The sequence below is a fragment of the Hyperolius riggenbachi genome, chromosome 2, assembly GCF_040937935.1.
Source record: "Hyperolius riggenbachi isolate aHypRig1 chromosome 2, aHypRig1.pri, whole genome shotgun sequence".
NCBI lineage: Eukaryota > Metazoa > Chordata > Amphibia > Anura > Hyperoliidae > Hyperolius > Hyperolius riggenbachi.
Window position 1 is genome coordinate 48,452,542 of NC_090647.1, and position 21,321 is coordinate 48,473,862.

The 21,321-nt window shown below is 45.8% G+C and overlaps 1 protein-coding gene across 3 annotated transcripts in view; it reads left to right on the forward strand.

Annotated features, from left to right (window-relative positions):
• CCDC81 (coiled-coil domain containing 81) overlaps positions 1–21,035 on the forward strand; it is a 73,129-nt gene extending 52,094 nt beyond the window's left edge. For all 3 annotated transcript variants that reach the window (XM_068266769.1, XM_068266770.1, XM_068266771.1), the window contains exons 11-16: positions 3,043–3,150; positions 6,109–6,278; positions 12,900–12,978; positions 14,277–14,503; positions 17,294–17,419; positions 19,880–21,035. In XM_068266769.1, the coding sequence (XP_068122870.1) occupies positions 3,043–3,150; positions 6,109–6,278; positions 12,900–12,978; positions 14,277–14,503; positions 17,294–17,419; positions 19,880–20,018 (849 nt within the window). In that variant the 3' untranslated portion in view covers positions 20,019–21,035. The remainder of the gene's footprint in view (positions 1–3,042; positions 3,151–6,108; positions 6,279–12,899; positions 12,979–14,276; positions 14,504–17,293; positions 17,420–19,879) is intronic.
• The last annotated feature ends 286 nt before the right edge of the window (positions 21,036–21,321 follow it).

Consider the following 21,321-nt stretch of genomic DNA (forward strand, 5'->3'; position numbering starts at 1 on the left):
CAGGTTGTTACGTTATTGCCTTACGCGTAGTTTCCTACTAGCAATTAATGCGTAAGGCAATGCTCCCAAGCGGAAAAGTTGACGCATGGATCAATGTTAGGTAGCCGCCGACTTTAAGGGTTAATAGCAAAGCCCCCTTAATTGCTGAGAGCCTCAAATTTGGAGAATATATTAAGGAGATCAGTGGGAATAAGAGGTAAAAAAATTTTTTTCAAAAAGACCTTATAGTTTTTATGAAAATCGATTTTAAAGTTTCAAAGGAAAAATATATACATTTAAAAACCCGCCGACTTTAACGGTTAATAGCAAAGCCTGCTTAAAATTTAGGAACACCAAATTTCCAGGGTATATTAAGGGGATCAGTGGGAATAAATTTTTTCAAAAAGACCTTATAGTTTTTGAGAAAATCGATTTTTAAGTTTCAAGGGCAAAAATGTCTTTTAAATGCGGAAAATGTCAGTTTTTTTTGCACACGTAACAATAGTGTATTATTTTCATAGATTCCCCCAAGTGGGAAGAGTTTTACTTCGTTCTGAGTGTGGGAAATATAAAAAAAAAAACGACGTGGGGTCCCCCCTCCCAGACCTCTTTAACCCCTTGTCCCCCATGCAGGCTGGGATAGCCAGAATGCGGAGCACCGGCCGCGTGGGGCTCCGCACCCTGACTATACCAGCCCGCATGGTCCATGGATTGGGGGGTCTCGGAAGGGGAGGGGCAGCCAAGCTTTCCCCTCCCCCTCCGAGCCCTTGTCCAATCCAAGGACAAGGAGCTCTTCTCCACCTCCGATGGGCGGTGGAGGTGGTGCCGCGATTTCCTGGGGGAATCAGAAGGAACCCCATTGGTCTGCTAAGGACCAATGGGGCTCCTTGGAGCCCAAATACAAAGATGCTTAGAGAGCTCTGAGCTATATAGCTCAGAGCTCTGTCGGGTCCGTGCAGGACGCTAAGTTCCGCCGGCTCCCGCTGCCCTCCCCGCCTCTCCCACATGTCACCCACATGTCACCCACATGTGGGTGACATGTGGGTGACAGATGTGGGCGGGGTGGACGGCGGGAGCCGGCGGGGACTTAGCGTCCTGCACGGACGCGTAAGTGTATGTGGCGGCTGAGCGGCGAGTGACGTCGGGTGCGGCGTAGTTACAATGTAACAAAGTTGTTACATTGTAATAACTTTGTTACATTGTAACTGATAGAACATTTCCGAGGCTATTGCGAGGGATCATTTATTTAAAGGGACAAGTAAGTATTAATGGTTAATTAAGAATATTAAAGGACTTTTTTCGTGGTTATGTTTTTTGTTCAATTAAAATACTTTTTCTAAGTGTTTGTGTGTTTATTTACTTTTAACTCTTAAAGGAAATGGGTAAGAGGTACAAGTACCCCTATACTCATTTCTCCTAAGAGGGGGGGTGGGCATCTGGGGGACCCCTTTTTAAAGGGGGCTCCCAGATGCCACCATGAACCCCCCCAGGAAATCGCGGCCTCCACCTCCACCGCCCATCGGAGGTGGAGAAGAGCCCCTTGTCCTTGGATTGGACAAGGGCTCGGAGGGGGAGGGGAAAGCTTGGCTGCCTCTCCCCTTCCAAGACCCCCCAATCCATGGACCATGCGGGCTGGTATAGTCAGGGTGCGGAGCCCCACGCGGCCGGTGCTCCGCATTCTGGCTAACCCAGCCTGCATGGGGGACAAGGGGTTAAAGAGGTCTGGGAGGGGGGACCCCACGTCTTTTTTTTATATTTCCCACACTCAGAACGAAGTAAGTAAAACTCTTCCCACTTGGGGGAATCTATGAAAATAATACACTATTGTTACCTGTGCAAAATAAAAAACTGACATTTTCCGCATTTAAAAGACATTTTTGCCCTTGAAACTTAAAAATCGATTTTCTCAAAAACTATAAGGTCTTTTTGAAAAAAAATTTTTCCTCTTATTCCCACTGATCCCCTTAATATACCCTGGGAATTTGGTGTTCCTACATTTTAAGCAGGCTTTGCTATTAACCGTTAAAGTCGGCGGGTTTTTAAATGTATATATTTTTCCTTTGAAACTTTAAAATCGATTTTCTCAAAAACTATAAGGTCTTTTTGAAAAAATTTTTTTTACCTCTTATTCCTTCTGATCTCCTTAATATATTCTCCAAATTTGAGGCTCTTAGCACTTAAGGGGGCTTTGCTATTAACCCTTAAAGTCGGCGGCTTTTTTATATTATACGGGAGCGTAATATTACGCGATTACGGCAGACTGTGTAATTTCAATAGGAGTTTACGGTCTTACGCGTAATTTGTTACGCGTAATAACGTAACCTACGGTCCACGCGTAATTAATTACGTGTAATACCGTAACCTTACACGTATTGCTTACGGTGCATTTGTAGTGAATTACGATGCGTAATTACGCTAATGCGTAATTTCGGCTCAGCACTGGTTGGCACTGGTGGTGCAAAAAGTGTGCGGTTTTTGGGAGCACGGAGGTGTCAAACAATATTCAGACATCCTGCACTAAGATATGTTTCTTTCCGATATCTTTTACATTTAAAGGTGTATATACGTCTTGAAGATTCAAGTGTTGTTGCATACATTGCTATCTCTGGACAGAGAGCGCCAGTATATGGGATATGGGGTTTCCTTATTTGTGCACAGCAGAGATAGACTGGTTTTATCTCTGACTGCAGGAGATAAGGCTCCTGCATAGCTGGGAACTTCTGTGTGCAGGCTGAACTGAGAGAAAGTTGTAGATTCAGTACAGAGGCGCCAAAAGGATAAAATATGCTAACATTTTTAAAAAATATTCGGGTGGCGGCGGTGGGCCGGCCACTCACAAAGACACGATGCTGTCGCTTGAGATAAAGACAATTTAATCACATACTCCAAGAACAAAGTCGCAACGCGTTTCACGGGCACAATCCCGCTTCAACAGGCATTAAACAAACGGAGTATCACACAGCTGCTGGTCCAATACACGCTTGGCACCTCTGGGGAGCGTAGTCTCTGCTCCACATAGAATTGACAACCGGATATTCTCAATTCTCTTTTCTCTTCCTGTAGATAAAAGCACAGACAATTCGAGAGCAAAGCCAGAAGGATGCAGCGTATAATGTGGGGGTGGCCGAGGCCATCAGGAACGAGCGCAACACCAGAAACACTGACTTCTATGTAAGTACACCGTGACCCTCCAAGCTAACGTCATTACCAGGACTGATGTTATAGTAAAAACTGACAACAGGACATATATGACAAAATTACAATACAGTCTCTTAAACCCTTTAATTTTACGGATGAAAATGCAGATAAGTCATGTATCACTCAGAGGATGTAGTCCAACACACAAACAATAGGAAGTCCACAGGCCTCAGGCTATACCCAATGTGTCACAGGGAATCACAGATCAAGGTAGGAGGTCCATCAAACCTCCAATGTAATAAGGTCTATACACATACAATCCAATCTGGACTCAACCGTTCACTTTAACCACTTAACAATTTATGCCTTCAGGACGTAGTACCTACGTCCAGGAAACCACGTGCGCGTCCGCGCGCTCCCACGACCGATCGCGCGCGCGCACACGCGTGACCGGCCCGCGGTTCGTTAGCCAGGCAATCAGTGAATCGGGCTATGGTGCCCGATCACTGATTCCTCTCCCCTGCAGAAAAAGCGACAGCTTCTCTCGGAAGCTTCGCTTTATCTGACTTCAAGCGTCCCTTTAAGCGTATGTTACGCTTAGAGTGACGTCATGTAAACAAACTCATGGCTGCCATCTTGTGGCCAAAAAGTAAAACTACAACTAATTGTAAAAAAAAATAAAAATGCACATATATTTACCCCAAACAAATACTATTTACATCCCACCCTCCCAAAAATACCCAAATAAAATGTTTAATATATAAAAAAAAAACCATGTAAATATTTACCAAAGGGTCTAAACTTTTTAAATATCAATGTAAAGATGAAATAGTTCTATTTTTTTTTTACTTTTAAACTTGTAAATAGTGATGGATGCAAAACGGAAAAAATGCACCTTTATTTCCAAATAAAATATTGTCGCCATTCATTGTGATAGGGACATAATTTAAATGGTGTAATAACCGGGACAGATGGGCAAATACAATACATGAGTTTTAATTATGAAGGCATGTATTATTTTAAATCTATAATGGCTGAAAACTGAGAAATAATGATTTTTTTCCATTTTTTTCTTATTCTTCCTGTTAAAATGCATTTACAGTAAAGTGGCTCTTAGCAAAATGTACCACCCAAAGAAAGCCTAATTGGTGGCGGAAAAAACAAGCTGTAGATCAATTCATTGTGATAAGTAGTGATAAAGTTATAGGCTAATGAATGGGAGGTGAACATTGCTCGGATGCATAAAGTAAAAACGACTGAAGGCTGAACTGGTTAAAGGGCAACTATATGGAGGCGGGCATATTTATTTAATTTTAAATAATACCAGTTTCCTGGCTATCCAGCTGATCCTCTGCCTTGTTTAAAAGGAAATAAACATGGCAGCCTCCATATTCTTCCTTCTAAAATTGTCCTTTATAAGAAATCTGATGTGAGAGGAATAAACAGCACCAGTTGCCAGACTTTTGTGCTGATGCTCCGCCTCTAATACTATAAGTTACTGGCCCAGAATAAACAGCAGATCAGATGCTTTGACTCTGGTGACTGCATGCTTGTTGCAGGTGTGTGACTCAAACACACTGAAGCCAAAAGCTCAACATGACAGCCAGGCAACCTGCATTGTTTATAAGGAAATGAAGATGGCAATCTCCATAATGGCAATTCTTCTCACTTCAGGTTACCTTTAAAGTCCAACTCCAGGAACAATTCTAGTCCTGTGGGGCACCGATTGACAGAATGTAGCTTTGAGACTTTTTTTTTCAGCTGCAGCCGTGATCAGCTATAAGATTAAGGCCCCGTTCACACTGCATGCGTTTCCAGCCGCGTTTTGCAAACGCGTGCAGGTGGCCGACACGCACGACATCAGACAGAGCATAGAGTGCACTGTCTGATGTTCACACTGCATGCGTTCCGGACCTGTGCGGTCCGGGAACGCATGCTGCACGCATTTTTTGTAAAAACGCATGTCTGTCCCATTCACTTTTCAGTGATGGGATCAGCCATGCAACGCACACAAACGCGGATGGCGTGCGTTCGTACGCGTTGCGTTCCGCACACATGGCCATCTGCGTTTGTGATGTGAACGGGGCCTAAGTCTAACTGATTGGATGGGGCAGGCGAGTGTGTTTAGCTGACAGATTTGTGTGGCGTTCATACAAATGGCCTGTAGATGGCACTGTGATACTGGTTGTATATGAGAATATGATGCTGTTCTGAGTAGGCCATCCACTAATTGCAAATTTGAAGGGCAGATAAATGACAGTTGCCATTAAAAGTTCACTTCCCAGGTTGTTGTTTTTTTGCCTAGGCATCATGTTAGCATTTCTTATCTATGAAATTGCCTCCACTCGTTGCTGCATACTTGATTAGACCATTTTGTTATACAGTCATCTGTAATGCTTGTGTCCATGTTTGAAGTGTACCTCAACTACGAAAGCCTTTTTTGAAAATTTACTAAAGTGTGTTACTACTATGAATTGGAATTTATGGTAGTAAAATATTGGTAGATCACACTGATATTTTACTACAGCTAAACGTAACCTTGTTCTTGCCCAGGACCCTCCCTCTACCTTTGCATAACCTAACCCTAACCTTCCCCACTGCGACCCCTAACCAAACCCCCTGCCAATAAACAGTATTTGTATGGGCGTCGCTAGCGAAGCCTAAACTGTCTGGGCACCCAAATTTCCTGCTTTTGCCTGGCGTGTTCTTTTGTGAAGTGCAGTTGGCTACATACCTTGACTTTGTACCTTCAAATTCCCATTACTCAGATATCTTAATCTCCTGTCTGTGGACTTGCTGCCAGCAGGAAGCAGGAATATCTGAGAAATGAGACTTCACAGAGATAAAGTAAAGGCACGCAGTTAACTGTGCTGCAGAGGAAGCCATACAAACCCATTTTCTTTAATGATGCCATCCAGAGGTCGGCTACATGAGACTTTGCTCACATTGCAGCTTCAATTATCATCAAATGACATTTATTTATCTTCCCAGAGATCGTACATCTTCCAGAGAAGGCCTCTGACTCCTCCAGCGATAATAAAACAGGAGCAGTATTACCAGTCCCTGACGAAGCAGATGGCGGACAGGCGAGGGAAGGAAGAGCGGGAGAAGCAGGACCAGGAGCTGCTGAGCAGGCTGGAACAGATTCAGCTCGCAGAAGAGTGAGTTTTATCTTCATCCATTCTCCCATACAACAGTCATGTGACCTGCGAGATCACATGACCCTTAGGTCCTATTCTATGTAAAGGCCTATCGGTCTGTGATGCTGTGATGCGTACTTTTGGACGCATGCGGCATCACGTGGTTCCGCCAGCCAATCGCCGCACAGAGCTGTGCTCCAGGAAGTAAACACTGCACGTCACAACGTGTAGTGAATATTAATTAGCCATGTGGCTGGCCGCGGAGGAGGAGGGGAGACCTCCTCCTCCAACATCACGGAGCATGTGCAAACAGTCTAACGTGGCTTAGCCCAGTATAACATACAGCATGCAGCACTTTGTTTTTACCTGCTGCGGTACAGTGTAACGCAACATGGGCACTGTGAACAGCCCATTCATTTTTCATTGCTGTGCGGTGGGCTGCATTACAGGCTGCTCTAACGTGCGCCTGTAACGTCTTACTGTGAAAGCAGCCTTAAAGTACAGAGAGAGGAATATGGAGGCTGCCTTATTTATTTCATTTTATAGGGCAACTGAGGCAAGAGGGATATGGAGGCTGACATATTTATTTCCTTTTTAACAATGCACATTGCCTGGCTGTCTTGCTGATCCTCTGCCTCTAATACTTTCAGCCATAGCCCCTGAACAAGCATGCAGCAGATCAGGTGTTTCTGACATTATTGTCACCTCTGACAAGATGCTTTTTATGGTCTTATTCAGACACTTCTGCAGCCAAATAGATCAGCAGGGCTGCCAGGCAACTGGTATTGTTTAAAACGAAATAAATATGGCAGTCTCCATATTCTTCTCACTTCAGTTCCCCTTTAAACCATACCAGTTGCCTGGCTGCCCTGCTCTCTTTGGCTGCAGTAGTGTCTGAATCACACACCTGAAACAAGCTGCAGCGAATCCATTCACACTTCAGTCAGAAGCACCTGATCTGCTGCATGCTTGTTCAGGGTCTATGGCTGAAACTATTAGAGGCAGAGGATTAGCAGGACAGCCAGGCAATGTGCATTATTTAAAAGGAATACGCATGTCAGCCTCCTTATCCTTTACTTCAGGTGTCCGTTAAGACTATAAACTGCTGATCTCCCAAAGTCAAGAGGAACCAGTGGCCTCGATAGGGACAATGCAAGTGGTTTTACGCTCGCAGTAGATCTGATGTATTCTGCAGGTGAAACACACAGAAATCTGTGCTGATGTCTCACCTGCAGTGTATATTTAACCATCCTTAGACCCAGATGATCTAAACAGCTACAGACCTGTCTCAAACCTCCCCTTTCTGGGAAAAGTTATTGAAAAGGCTGTCTACCTCCAACTTGAAGCCAGGCTCTCCAGAAACAACATCCTTGACCCTCTTCAATCTGGTTTCAGGAAATATCACAGCTGTGAAACAGCCCTCACCCAGATTTGCAATGATCTGCTCATTGCAAGAGACAAGGGTCAATGTTCCATCCTGATTTTGCTCGACCTCTCAGCGGCTTTTGACACAGTCGATCATGAAATCTTACTCAACAGGCTACAAGAGTACTGTGGCATAGATGGCATTGTTCTCCGGTGGTTCAACTCCTTCCTGGCTGGCAGAACACAAAGGGTAGCCTTAGGGCCCTTCCTCTCCAACCCTGTACCACTAAAATACGGTGTACCTCAGGGCGCAATATTATCCCCTTTACTGTTCACCATATACATGCTGCCACTTGGAGAAATCATACAAAAACATGGCCTGACATATCATTGCTATGCTGATGACACCCAGCTATATTTGTCATTCAAACCTGACGTCACAGACCCTACTCCACAAATAAACGCATGCTTAGCTGAGCTTCAGGAGTGGATGAATAATAATTGGCTAAAACTTAATGCTGACAAAACTGAGGTTCTTGTTATCGAGGGCCAGGGCTCAACAGCAAAGCAGCTCCAGTCTCAACCAACACCGCTAAGGATAGGAAGCTCAGACCTGAGCAACTCAGACTGTGTGCGCAGCCTGGGAGTACTGATTGATGGGAAATTAAGCTTCAGGAATCAAATCTCAGCTGTTGTGAAACATTCCTTCTTTCACCTAAGGAATATTGCAAGGATTAAACACCTAATTCCTTCAGAGGATCTTCCAACCCTAGTTCATGCCTTCGTCACATCAAGGTTAGACTACTGCAACGTCCTCTACACAGGCCTGCATAAGAAAGACTTACGCCGCCTGCAATTAGTACAGAATGCCGCCGCAAGGCTGTTAACGAGCCAACCCCGCCATTGCCACATAACACCAACCCTGAGCTCACTCCACTGGCTACCGATAAAATGGAGAATTCTGTTTAAGATTGGCTTACTGACATTCAAATCCCTGCACAATCTGGGCCCTGGATACCTGAAGGACTTGTTGCAACTACATCACACCCCCCACAATCTTAGATCAAAAGGACATAACACCTTGGTCACCCCCAGAGTCCACCTCAAAACCTTTGGAGACAGAGCCTTTTGTCATGCTGCCCCTACACTTTGGAACTCCCTGCCACACCCAATCAGGACAGCCCCATCCCTGGAAGCATTTAAGTCTAAACTGAAAACCTACCTTTTCAGTCTGGCATTCATGAACATCTGACTATCTCCTCTGTAACACAACCCAGCCTGAAACCCTGTATTAATCTGAGACACAGCTATGCGCTTTGAGTCCTATGGGAGAAAAGCGCTTTACAAATGTTATTGTATTGTATTGTATTGTATATCTATATTCCTCTCCTGCATACTGTGACCCCCTCACCACAGGCGCTTCTCCTGTCTGCCACAGACCCCCGCTAACTCCTTTCCACACTGATATTTATAGTGTGCCGGATACTCACAGCATGAATCAAGACTTCTCTTTTATCCATATAAAAAGCCAGCCTTATATCACAGACAAGAACAAAAGTTCACATAAAGTCTTACGCAGAATACTTGATCTGGCCGAGATTGGCTTTGATGCAAAGTGAAGCTTTTGAAGTGCTATATTTAAACCTACCTCTAGATGGCAGCAGATGTACTCTAAAAGATTTAATAAAGCTCTTGTGTTTCAAATCTCAGATTTGTTGCCCGAAAGTTTTTCAGTCTTATAATTGCACATGGATATAACACTACTGCTATACTTTCTATTAGCGGACCCGCAGCGTAGCATACGCCACATAAGAGGGTAGCGGGCAGGAAGGGGGTATTGGGCACAGCGGTGGGGAGGGGGGTCGGACCCCCCCCCTCCCTCACCTGGGTCCCCCATTTGCACTCCCCCTCCAGCTTAAGCGGCGCGGAGAGGGGTCGGACCCCCCCCCCTCACCTGGGTCCCCCATCTGCGCTCCCCCTCTAGCTGAAGTTCAGCAGCAGCCGCCACTATTAGTAAGAGGCAGCGGGCGGGGATGACTCACCTCTTCCGCGTTCCAGCGTGCGTTCCACTGTCGTCAATCCTGCAATGCCGCCCAGTGTATTGTAAGTGGACGGCATTGCAGGAAGTGACGACAGTGGAACGCACGCTGGAGTGCGGAAGAGGGGAGTCATCCCCGCCCACTGCCTCTTAGTAATAGCGGCGGCTGCAGCTAAAATTAAGCTAGAGGGGGAGCGCATATGGGGGACCCAGGTGAGGGGGGGGGGTCCAACCTCCCTCCCCGCCGCTCTGCCTAATACTCCCTTCCTGCCCGCTACCCCCTCCAGCTCGGTCGGCAAGTGTAGGACCGCCCCTGGGGGCAGGTCGCTACTTCTTCTGGCTTGGACCGGCCCTGGGGGCAGAACTTCTTCTTGTTGCTCTAAGGTTGAGGCACGTAGTCTATTATACAGGATCTTCTCAAAAAATTAGCATATTGTGATAAAGTTCATTATTTTCTGTAATGTACTGATAAACATTAGACTTTCATATATTTTAGATTCAAATACACACAACTGAAGTAGTTCAAGCCTTTTAGTGTTTTATTATTGATGATTTTGGCATACAGCTCATGAAAACCCAAATTTCCTATCTCAAAAAATTAGCATATTTCATCCGACCAATAATAGAAAAGTGTTTTTAAAACAAAAAAAGGCAACCTTCAAATAATTATGTTCAGTTATGCACTCAATACTTGGTCGGGAATCCTTTTGCAGAAACGACTGCTTCAATGCGGCGTGGCATGGAGGCAATCAGCCTGTGGCACTGCTCAGGTGTTATGGAGGCCCAGGATGCTTCGATAGCGGCCTTAAGCTCATCCAGAGTGTTGGGTCTTGCGTCTCTCAACTGTCTCTTCACAAAATCCCACAGATTCTCTATGGGGTTCAGGTCAGGAGAGTTGGCAGGCCAAGTGAGCACAGTAATACCATGGTCAGTAAACCATTTACCAGTGGTTTTGGCACTGTGAGCAGGTGCCAGGTCGTGCTGAAACATGAAATCTTCATCTCCATAAAGCTTTTCAGCAGATGGAAGCATGAAGTGCTCCAAAATCTCCTGATAGCTAGCTGCATTGACCCTGCCCTTGGTAAAACACACTGGACCAACACCAGCAGCTGACATGGCACCCCAGACCATCACTGACTGTGGGTACTTGACACTGGACTTTTGGCATTTTGGCATTTCCCTTTCCCCAGTCTTCCTCCAGACTCTGGCACCTTGATTTCCGAATGGCATGTAAAAGTTGCTTTCATCCAAAAAAAGTACTTTGGACCACTGAGCAACAGTCCAGTACTGCTTCTCTGTAGCCCAGGTCAGGCGCTTCTGCCGCTGTTTCTGGTTCAAAAGTGGTTTCATGCTTCCATCTGCTGAAAAGCTTTATGGAGACGAAGATTTCATTTTTCAGCACGACCGAGCACCTGCTCACAGTGCCAAAACCACTGGTAAATGGTTTACTGACCATGGTATTACTGTGCTCAATTGGCCTGCCAACTCTCCTGACCTGAACCCCATAGAGAATCTGTGGGATATTGTGAAGAGACAGTTGAGAGACACAAGACCCAACACTCTGGATGAGCTTAAGGCCGCTATCGAAGCATTCTGGGCCTCCATAACACCTGAGCAGTGCCACAGGCTGATTGCCTCCATGCCACGCCGCAGTGAAGCAGTCATTTCTGCAAAAGGATTCCCGACCAAGCATTGAATGCATAACTGAACATAATTATTTGAAGGTTGCCTTTTTTTGTTTTAAAAACACTTTTCTATTATTGGTCGGATGAAATATGCTAATTTTTTGAGATAGGAAATTTGGGTTTTCATGAGCTGTATGCCAAAATCATCAATAATAAAACAATAAAAGGCTTGAACTACTTCAGTTGTGTGTATTTGAATCTAAAATATATGAAAGTCTAATGTTTATCAATACATTACAGAAAATAATGAACTTTATCACAATATGCTAATTTTTTGAGAAGATCCTATATATATATATATATATATATATATATATTAGTTCTTCTGTCCAAGGATTGTCCTACCTACAATGGGGCCCCGGGGCAAAAGTAACTTGGGGGCTCCCCCTAGCAATAGCTTCTCTCCTCAGTTGAGTATATTTTAGGTTATACCTGTAGCTCCATACATAAAAAAAATATTATTTAAAGTGGACCCCCGCTCACTGGTGTAACTATGGGGGAGCAGCTACTGTGATCACGGGAGAGCCTGGCGGGGAGGAGGGGCCTGGGCTTCTTGTTTTCTCTCATGGCTTCCTCACAGCACCTTTGATATCTCAGCATTTTTTGTGTGTCTGTTATCAGTAATGAGAATGAATATCCTCTCCTGTGATATTAAGCTGACATTTTCCAATGATAAGGCGTAAATATAGGGAACAAACAGGACAAAACATCCCCCATCATATCCACACTGCAGTTTGGGGCCTTTGCCTGATTGATGATCATTGCTAGGTAATGTATATACAGCAAAGTCCCATATATCCAGAACTCAGGCAACTGGAAGTCTCAACTAATCGAAATGCCTGAGGGGATAGCAGGGACTGTGCTTTGGGGGGTTTGCAGGGCATAAAATACTCACTGAGCTTCCTGTAGCTCCTAGCTGCTCTCCGGCGTCTGTGCACGTCTCCCGGCGTGAAATATCACTTTTAAGTGGTCAGATGGCCACCGGATTGACATCTAATCGATGCTTACACATGCTGTACACAGATTTTCAGTACATTTCAGGATGAGTCTGCCTTCTAGGTGCCCCAAGCCTCCCCCTCCCCCACAGCCATGTGGAGTGTCGGGTACGGAGCTTACACTCACCTGTCTGTTGGCGCATCCTCTCCCCATCGCCACCTCGGCTACTCCTCCTTCTCTCTATCACGTGGGTCCCAAGACAAACACTAGAGACCAAACACTAGAGGCCTGGTGGGGTATGGACCTTACGTGACCACGCAGGGCTTCTAGAGTTCAGCCTAGTGTTTGTCACATGACACGGGCGGTGGAGAGAAGAGACGGGGAGAAGCACCCGGGGTGGCGATAAAAAAGAAGACATGCCAGCACATAGGTGAGTGTAAGCTTTGCTGCCAACACTAAACACCCTTGGTACACAAACTCGAAACGACGATTTTGTCTGGAATTTGACGGGAAACATTGCTAAGTGTATGTCACCTTAAGCCTTTGACAGGATAACAGAGATGAGGATTTGCAACTGAATACACTAAATATTTCTGTGACTTTTGTTGTTCCCGGCAGGCTGGCTGCTCAGAGAGAGAAGTACTTAATGGATAAGAATGATCTGATGCTGTCCTACAAGAATGCCCTGGACACCCAGGTAAGTTTAGGATTTTCATAAAGCTCTTATTAAAGGAAACCTAAAGTAATTCAGAAAAAGCCAGTTTAACTTACCTGGGCCTTGTACCGCCCCCTGCAGCCACCCTGTGCCCAAACCGATCCTCCGGTCCCCCGCAGCGAGCCAGTTTCGTTCCTGCGACTGACCAGTCGATTGCCACTGCGCCTGCGTCCTTCATCTTGCTCTATTGCCGGGAGCGTCCTGCGCATGCGCAGTACGAGATGTGATGTCCTGCCACATACCACCACAGCGCAAAAAAGGACAAACATATGAACCTGCGGCAGGGTGCGCCGACAACGTCATATGCATAGCGTCGCCCCCCCGCTCATTGACTTACTACCTGCTAGACAGGAAGTGTGTCACCGGGATTCCTTGGGATTACCGTCGGTCAACTCATGCACGCTGTGATGCACCGCGCTCCGTCGTTTAAATGCGTTGTCTATAGACTCACATTAACCGAAGCACAGTGCTGTAAACACATTTCTTGCAGTAACGCGCTGCAGCCCTTGCATCAGATTGGATACTTTTGTAAATGGGGCCTTAAAGCGCACCTGAAGATAGTTAAAAAAAAAAGTTTCACTTACCTGGGGCTCCTGCCAGGCCCCTGCATCCGCCCTGTGCTTGCACCGATCCTCCAGTCCACCGCTGCGGCACAGTTGCGGTATTGCTGACTTACAAGTCGACGGCCACTGTGCCTGTGCAGTCCTGGCTGCGCGTCCTCGTTTGCACCCCCAGCACCGGGATCATACAGGCGCAATATGAGAAAACCTTGTACTATGGGAAGTGCGGCAGGTATGTGCAGCGATACGTCGGTAAGCACCGTTTTTGTGGTACCAGCAGTCTCTGGTCCTTAAGGGGTCAGAGATGGCTGGGACGCAAGGGGTTAAAAAGCACTTCTAAAGTGAGAGAGATATGGAGGCTGACATACAGTATTTATTTCCTATTAACCATATTAGTTGCCTGACAGTCCTGCTGATCTCTTTGGCTGCAGTAGTGTCTGAAACAAACATGTGCAACAAGCATGTGGCTAACCAATCCAGACTTCAGTCAGATCACCTGATCTACAATGCTTGTTCTCGGTCTATGGATAAAAGTATAAGAGGCAGAGGATCAGCAGGAAAGCCAGGCAATCTGCATTGTTTAAAAGGAAATAAACATGTCAGCCTCCATATCCCTCTCATTTCAGGTATCCTTTTAAAAATTACACCTCAGGTATCCTTATAGCTCCTCTAGAAGAACTGCACAATTCGCTCAGTAACTGTATTAAACTCTTCCTGCAGGTGAAATTGAAGCCAAGTTTAGCTCCTCCTCCTGAAACTGAATTTGCAGAGCCGGTATTTGGACTGAATGATATGACCAATGAAAAGCTGGCTGAGAGGAAGAGGCGGGCCAAGGAAGTGTCCAAACACCAACTCCAAACAGCCACAGATCGAAAACGTCTGGCTGTGCTGAACGATCTGGTGCAGCAGAGGAAGGAATCGGATATGCTGCTGTCCTCTAAAGAGCAGTATGTACAAGGCTCCTAAAAATGTCCCATTGCTCATGCACAGATTTTTATATACATTTGATAAAACCATATGTTACATTTATTAAAGTATTAGGTAAATAAGTTTTGCCTAAAAAATTGTGCCGTTCTGGCAAAATGAAAAAGGGAAATTACCTGCTACACTGATTCAAATAATTTTCCTCTCCGACTCGGCACACTCCCTGCCTGGCTAAACATTCTCTCTCAGTCAAAATGAAGCCACACCCCTTACCAGAGACTGACAGCCATAAAAGGCAATTGGGCATTAGGGAGGTATAGCTTTATCTGACAGAGTAATTACTGTCACTGCTTCGTGCCCATGTAAAAACGGGGAGAGTTTCATACTGGCTGGAGAGGGCAGGCAGTCCACTGAGTATTTTTGTTCAACTTCATGTAGTATGAAACCATTAGACTTCCCACCACTGTCATTAATCACATTTTACATCGATTTAGCCATCAAGATTGATCAATCAATTTTAGGGCAGCAGAAGATTTCTGTCAGATTAGAACAAAGTGAATACTGACAGCATTTTCTGTGCTGGACATTACTTCTGTTTCTTTTGCAACTGAATGAAGCAGATTTACATTAGGCTGTCACAGCTGCTGTTTAGAATTCAGTCTTAAAAATAAAATCCTTAAAGAGGAACTTAAAAATATGCTTCCAGGGATACTTACCTCGGGAGGGGGAAGCCTCTGGATCCTAACGAGGCTTCCCCCGTCCTCCGCTGTGTCTCCGTTAGCTTGCACGGGTCCCCTGAAGTGCGGCGATGTAAATATTTACCTTACGTGATCCTGCACAGGCCCACTAGCTGCTCCTTCTTCGGGTTAAGGCAGAAATAGCCGAACCCAATCGATCTGCTCTACTGCTGAGGCGTGAGCCCGTTTGCGCCTGGGCAGTAGAGTGGATACGATCGGGCTTGGCTATTTCTGCCTTAAAGGGATACTGTAGGGGGGGTCGGGGGAAAATGAGCTGAACTTACCCGGGGCTTCTCACGGTCCCCCGCAGACATCCTGTGCCCGTGCAGCCACTCACTGATGCTCTGGCCCCGCCTCCAGTTCACTTATGGAATTTCTGACTTTAAAGTCAGAAAACCACTGCGCCTGCATTGCCGTGTCCTCGCTTCCCACTGATGTCACCAGGAGTGTACTGCGCAGACACAGACCATACTGGGCCTGCGCTGTGCGCTCTTGATGACATCAGCGGGAGCGAGGACACGGCAACGCAGGCGCAGTGGTTTTCAGACTTTAAAGTCTGAAATTCCAGAAGTGAACCGGAGGCGGGGCCGGAGCATCGGTGAGTGGCTGCGCCAACACAGGATGTCTGCGGGGGACCGTTAGAAGCCCCGGGTAAGTTCAACTCATTTTCCCCTGACCCCCTACAGTATCCCTTTAACCCGAACAAAGAACCGCTACTGCGCCTGCGCTGGATCCCGGCAAGGTAAATAAATCATCCCTTGTCGGGGGAGGGAGATTGCCCGAGGGTACGAGCGCTGGATTCCCTGCAGCTACAGAAATGGGGGAAGCCTCATTGGGACTCTAATGCTTCCCCCTCCCGAGGTGAGTACCCCCCAGGGGATATTGTTGTTTGTTTGTTGTTTTTTTATTACAGAGTCTCTTTAGACAATTAAGACAAGACAAATAACATTTATATTGCGCTTTTCTCCTTGCGGACTCAAAGCGCCAGAGCAGAGCAGCAGCCACTAGGGCGCGCTCTATAGGCAGTAGCAGTGTTAGGGAGACTTGCCAAAGGTCTCCTACTGAATAGGTGCTGGCTTACTGAACAGGCAGAGCCGAGATTCGAACCCTGGTCTCCCGTGTCAGAGGCAGAGCCCTTAACCATTACACCATCAGCCAACTGCAAAGGAACACTATCAAACCATTTGTTCTAAAATGAATTAAATATTAGAGGCAAAAGCTGTAATTCATTGTGTGTAGATTTTAGCTACGTTTGGAATGTCTTATTTGCATAGGTGAATCTCTGCAGTCTGACATGCTAAGAACAGTGTAATATTGAAGCAGAGTTATATGAAGCTTAGTATGGATACAGAGGCACCAAAAGGATTAACGTATTTTAAAAAGCTTATAACATGAGGAGGCAGCGGTAGTCTTACCTCCTCCAAGCAGACACAAAAATTGCCAATATGTTTGTTTATTTACATACTCTGGGGGACAATGCAACGCGTTTCGCAGTTTTGATCCTACTTCATCAGGCAATAACAACGGAGCAATAGCATATGTGGTCAGTAGAAGAGCCAGGCACCTCTATCTCTAGTGTCAGGTTTCACACACTTACAAATGTTTATGTTGCACATAAGATACATTTCCTCTGCTTTCTGCAGACAGCTCAGTCAGAGACAGGCAGCTGCAGTGAGAGCTTTCTCTCACACACAGGGCTAACAGATATAGTGTGAGGGAATCCCCCTCCCTTCATGATTTAGTCTGTCAGATTTTGGCGTCACTGAAGAGCGAAAAGAATTTGATAACAGTAAAGAAAGAGATAAGCATTCAAATGTATACACCCTTTCTTAACAGCACTTCCCAAACTATTCCTATCTCAACTGAAAAAAGCATGTTAATCGATAGTGTTCCTTTAAGTTGAAAAACAAATATCAAACTCTGTTCCATGTTACTAATGTTTTATCTACAATTAATACTACACATAAAATTGAATAAATTCATAAGTTTATTTGCAGTTGAATTATTTTCTAATGTTCAGAGTTTTCATGGGAAGAAACAGTGACAGATGTTTGTGATCTTCATGCTGTTCCGCAGCTTGCTGTCTGACAGAGCGCTGCAGTTTTCCAAGATGCAGAGAATACAGAAAGCTCTCCAGGAAGACTGGACCAAGAGCGCCGAACTGAAGAGAGGGAAGGAGCAGGACGAAGAGCGCTTCATCCAGTAAGTCTCTCCTCAGCCATGTGTGAGCTGCTCACTATCTATAGAGGAAATCCCAGGTTCACCAGACACTGCCTTCCTATATGCATTAGAAACAGCCAAGGCCGGATCTACTTCCCAGGAGCTTATAGTCAAAAAATAGTGCCTTTAACTCCGCCCAATAATACTGCAACACCCAATCCATGCAGATGACAAGCTGGATAGTGAAAAGCAAAGTGGGAGATTGGTGGGTGGCGTAATGGGGTAGAGGGGTACACAGGGCGTACATTTGAAATCGGCGCCAGTAGACTTGGGCGCAGGATACAGCCGGTATATGGCTGATCCTGCTTCTGCACAAGTCCCGGACGTATGTATTACTATTCCCCTCCAGGCCGCCATGGATATTGGGGGAATGAAATAATTCGGCTTCCAGCGATTGCTGGAGGCCGAATTATTGTGTTTTTAAGCAACTTCAGCTCCGTCTTGTGACTGAGCCGATGTTACTCACTGAGCGCTGCTATAGACTGATTCCCATTACAGTCTATGGCGGCGCTGGCTGCACCCAAATCTAGCAGCGCTGAAAAGCACTGCTCCGTACACAGGGTGGGACGGATGGCGTAGATAACAAAATCAGCTACGGGGGGTGGGGGGAGTGCACACAGAGAGCAATGCCAGTGGCATGTGGTTGTCATATTGTAGTTATGTGGGGGAGCTCCTTACAGGTGCCACTTCTGTAGTGTCACCACTAGGCAGCTGACTCTGACAGTGATCCCTGCAACAGATGGCACAATTTCACAAGGAGATTGGGTTTGGGCTTTGTGGTTTTCACTGGCTGGTAGGAACACAAAGAGAAAGGCAGAAGAAATGCAGCTAGCAGGACATTTGCGGTCAGGCAAAATCAGATCACAATCGGATCGCACTAGTACAAAAAGGGAATCGGCTACTGTTCACGTGTCATTCCATCGACTCTGAATCGATTTTGGGATTCAGAGCATGGAGACACAACATTGGTCAGATCGAATGTGAAGGTGAATTGCATAGAATATTGTTTGTAGTGTGTGGGTTACTAGTTGATCGACTTTCGATCAACCATACTGAAGTCGATTCCTTAATAACGTCAATCACTTTGTTGATTGAATCAGAATCGCTAGATTAATGGCTACATTTATTAGGTGGAAATCTATATAGGTAGCCATACATCTAGTGAGGGACAAATCTCTCTCTGATCTCATCTGATTACAGAGAGATCTGTCGGCTGCCCATACACCACAGGCCGATTCATGCTGAAATCGATCAGGAATCAGCCTTGCGATGCTGCATACCCAACGCGGTCCCCCCAATATCAAATGTGCCCCCCTGGTGCACAATACTTTACCTGTCCGTGTCTGCTGCTGGCACCTGGCTCTGTCCATACACACGCCCCACGTGGTTGCCTGAGCAACATGGGCGTGTATGACGCCACATGTACGACGGCAATTACGTGGGGCGTGTGTATGATTAGAGCCCGGCGCCAGCGGCAGACACGGACAGGTAAAGTATAGTGCACCCGGCACCGGGGGGGATTGGTGCACATTTGACACTAGGCGAGGACAGCGTGGGTAGTTTAGTCACGTTCGGGAGACACGGGAGGAAGTGCTAGTGGACAGGTCAGTGTAAGCTTACCCCGCATGTTATTGTGCAATTGGATGCCACTAGTGACCAGCTCCTTGTCTTCCGCCAACCGAGCCATATAGTGTGGTGCAATCAGCCAAATCCATGTTTGGTTAAATATTCATCGATTTGGGAATCATTTGCAGCATCAATTTCTAGCATATTCAAATCTGCCGAATAACGGTGAGAAAAACGGAAATTTTATTTTCTTAAATGGTTTCTGTGGGTTATTTTAAAAACTAAAACCTGACACTTACCTGGGGTTTCTACCGACCCCTGCAGATAACCGGTCCTGCGCCGTCACTGAAGAATCCTCAGTTCCCCCACTGCTGGTCACCGTCTCCCGCTTGCGTCTCCGGGAGCTTCCTGCGCAGACGCAGTAGGAGAAAACTTTCTACTGCAGTTGCATTCGTCTAGTTGGACGGATAATTAGACGGTGACCGGCGGCGGGGGAACGGAGCATTCTTCTGTGATGGCACGGGACAGGTTATCTGCAGGGGGCGGTAGAAGCCCCAGGTAAGTGCCAGATTTTGGTTTTTAAAATAGCCCACAGAACCCCTTTAAATACCGCAGCTATTGCATTTGATTGGTCCATTTCCAAGCTGCATAAATTTGCATCACTGGAAATTATTAGTATCTTATTGGCCACCCCTGTGTGGAAGTGTGAAGATAGCTGGGCTGTACAGAAAACTGCAGGTCGCTGCTCTGGCTGTTCCGTATGGCGGAATGTGGGAATTACAGGGCTAGCTGTACAGGATTACAAATGGCGAACCAGCTGATGTATGCCCCTGTATCTCTATAGTATTTATCTCTCTCTATCTTACAATCACACAGTGCCGGGAGTCACCTTCTTCTGGATCAGTTTGAGAAGTATCGCCGCTGCTTCCAGTGCAAGAGGCGGACAACAAACTGCGGAGAGAGCAACATCTGGTGCGACACGCGGTACATCCCCGGATCCCGCCTCATGGTCTGAGGACACGCCCACTCCTCCTTCACAGTGCTGTCTGTCCATTCATAAAATATGTCCAAGTGGAGCTTCTCTGCTGATGGTTTTGTTATTAAGGTCTTCATATCTTGGGAGGAGTAGTGATGATCAAAGATTTTTCCAAATTAATTTGTATGCAGATTGAATTTGGACCAGTTGAATGCAGTTGTGGTGAATTTTGATTGGTCCCGTTTCAATATCCATACACGTTGCAACCAAACTAAACCCATCAGCTCAAAAACTAGCATCTCACTGTTTATCTTTAATAATGAGTAGGGATGATCAATGAGATGCAAAAAATGTCGAGTTGATGCAGCATTGTGCAAATTTTGTATGCAAATTTATGCAGCTTGAACATGAACCAATGAAATCCTGCTGAGGTAGAATTTAAACGGTTCATTTTCAAGCTGCATACATTTGCATAACCCTGCATCAACTCAAATTTATTTGCATCTCACTGACCGTCCTTCTAATGAGGAGAAATGTAATGCTTTTGCGTATCCAAGTCCCTCCACTTCCTGAGCTCATTATTGCAGGATGTATTCAACTTCCTCCCCTTCTAGTGCTACCTAATGCAGGATGTATCCAAGTCCCTCCCCTTCAGGTGCTAATTATTGCAAGATGTATTAAAGTCCCTCCCTTTCCTGTGCTAGTTATTGCAGGATATATCCAAGTCCTTCCCCTTCCTGTGATCATTATTGCAGGATGCATACAAGTCCCTCCCCTTCCTGTGCTAATTACTGTAGGATGCAGTTGTATGCAGAGACCAGAAAGTTCTGTACTGTGAGTTTGGACATGTTTTGCTACATTAAAGGTTCTCTTTAAAGGCTTGAAGCACTCTCCTACCTCTTTCTGCTCTGTGGCTGTATTGCTGGGAATTGCAAAGAGACGCTGAAAGCAGATTACACCAAAAAATGGAAATGGTGAGAAGTCTAGTAGAGACTTGAAGTGCGCATTGTCTCATGTATGTCTACAAATAAAGGTCTGCTCAATATGTGGAGTACATTCTGTTTGTCTGATTCCTCATTAACTCAGGATTAGGGTCCTCATTGAGCTTTGCTGTTGTGTCAATAAACAGATCCCAGCCAAGAGCTTGTTTCATGGGAACCACTTGGGCAGCTTCTGATTGGCTTCACTAGTGGGAAGTCTGTAGCCTCAGCAATGGGTCCCCACACTGTCTCCCCCACCATAAGATGCTCCAGTCGTGGACAAAAGTGTTACAATGAAACTCTCAGCTTGCTGGGAAATTATTATTTCAGGTCAGTTATATTCATTGTAAAGGTGTCCATAC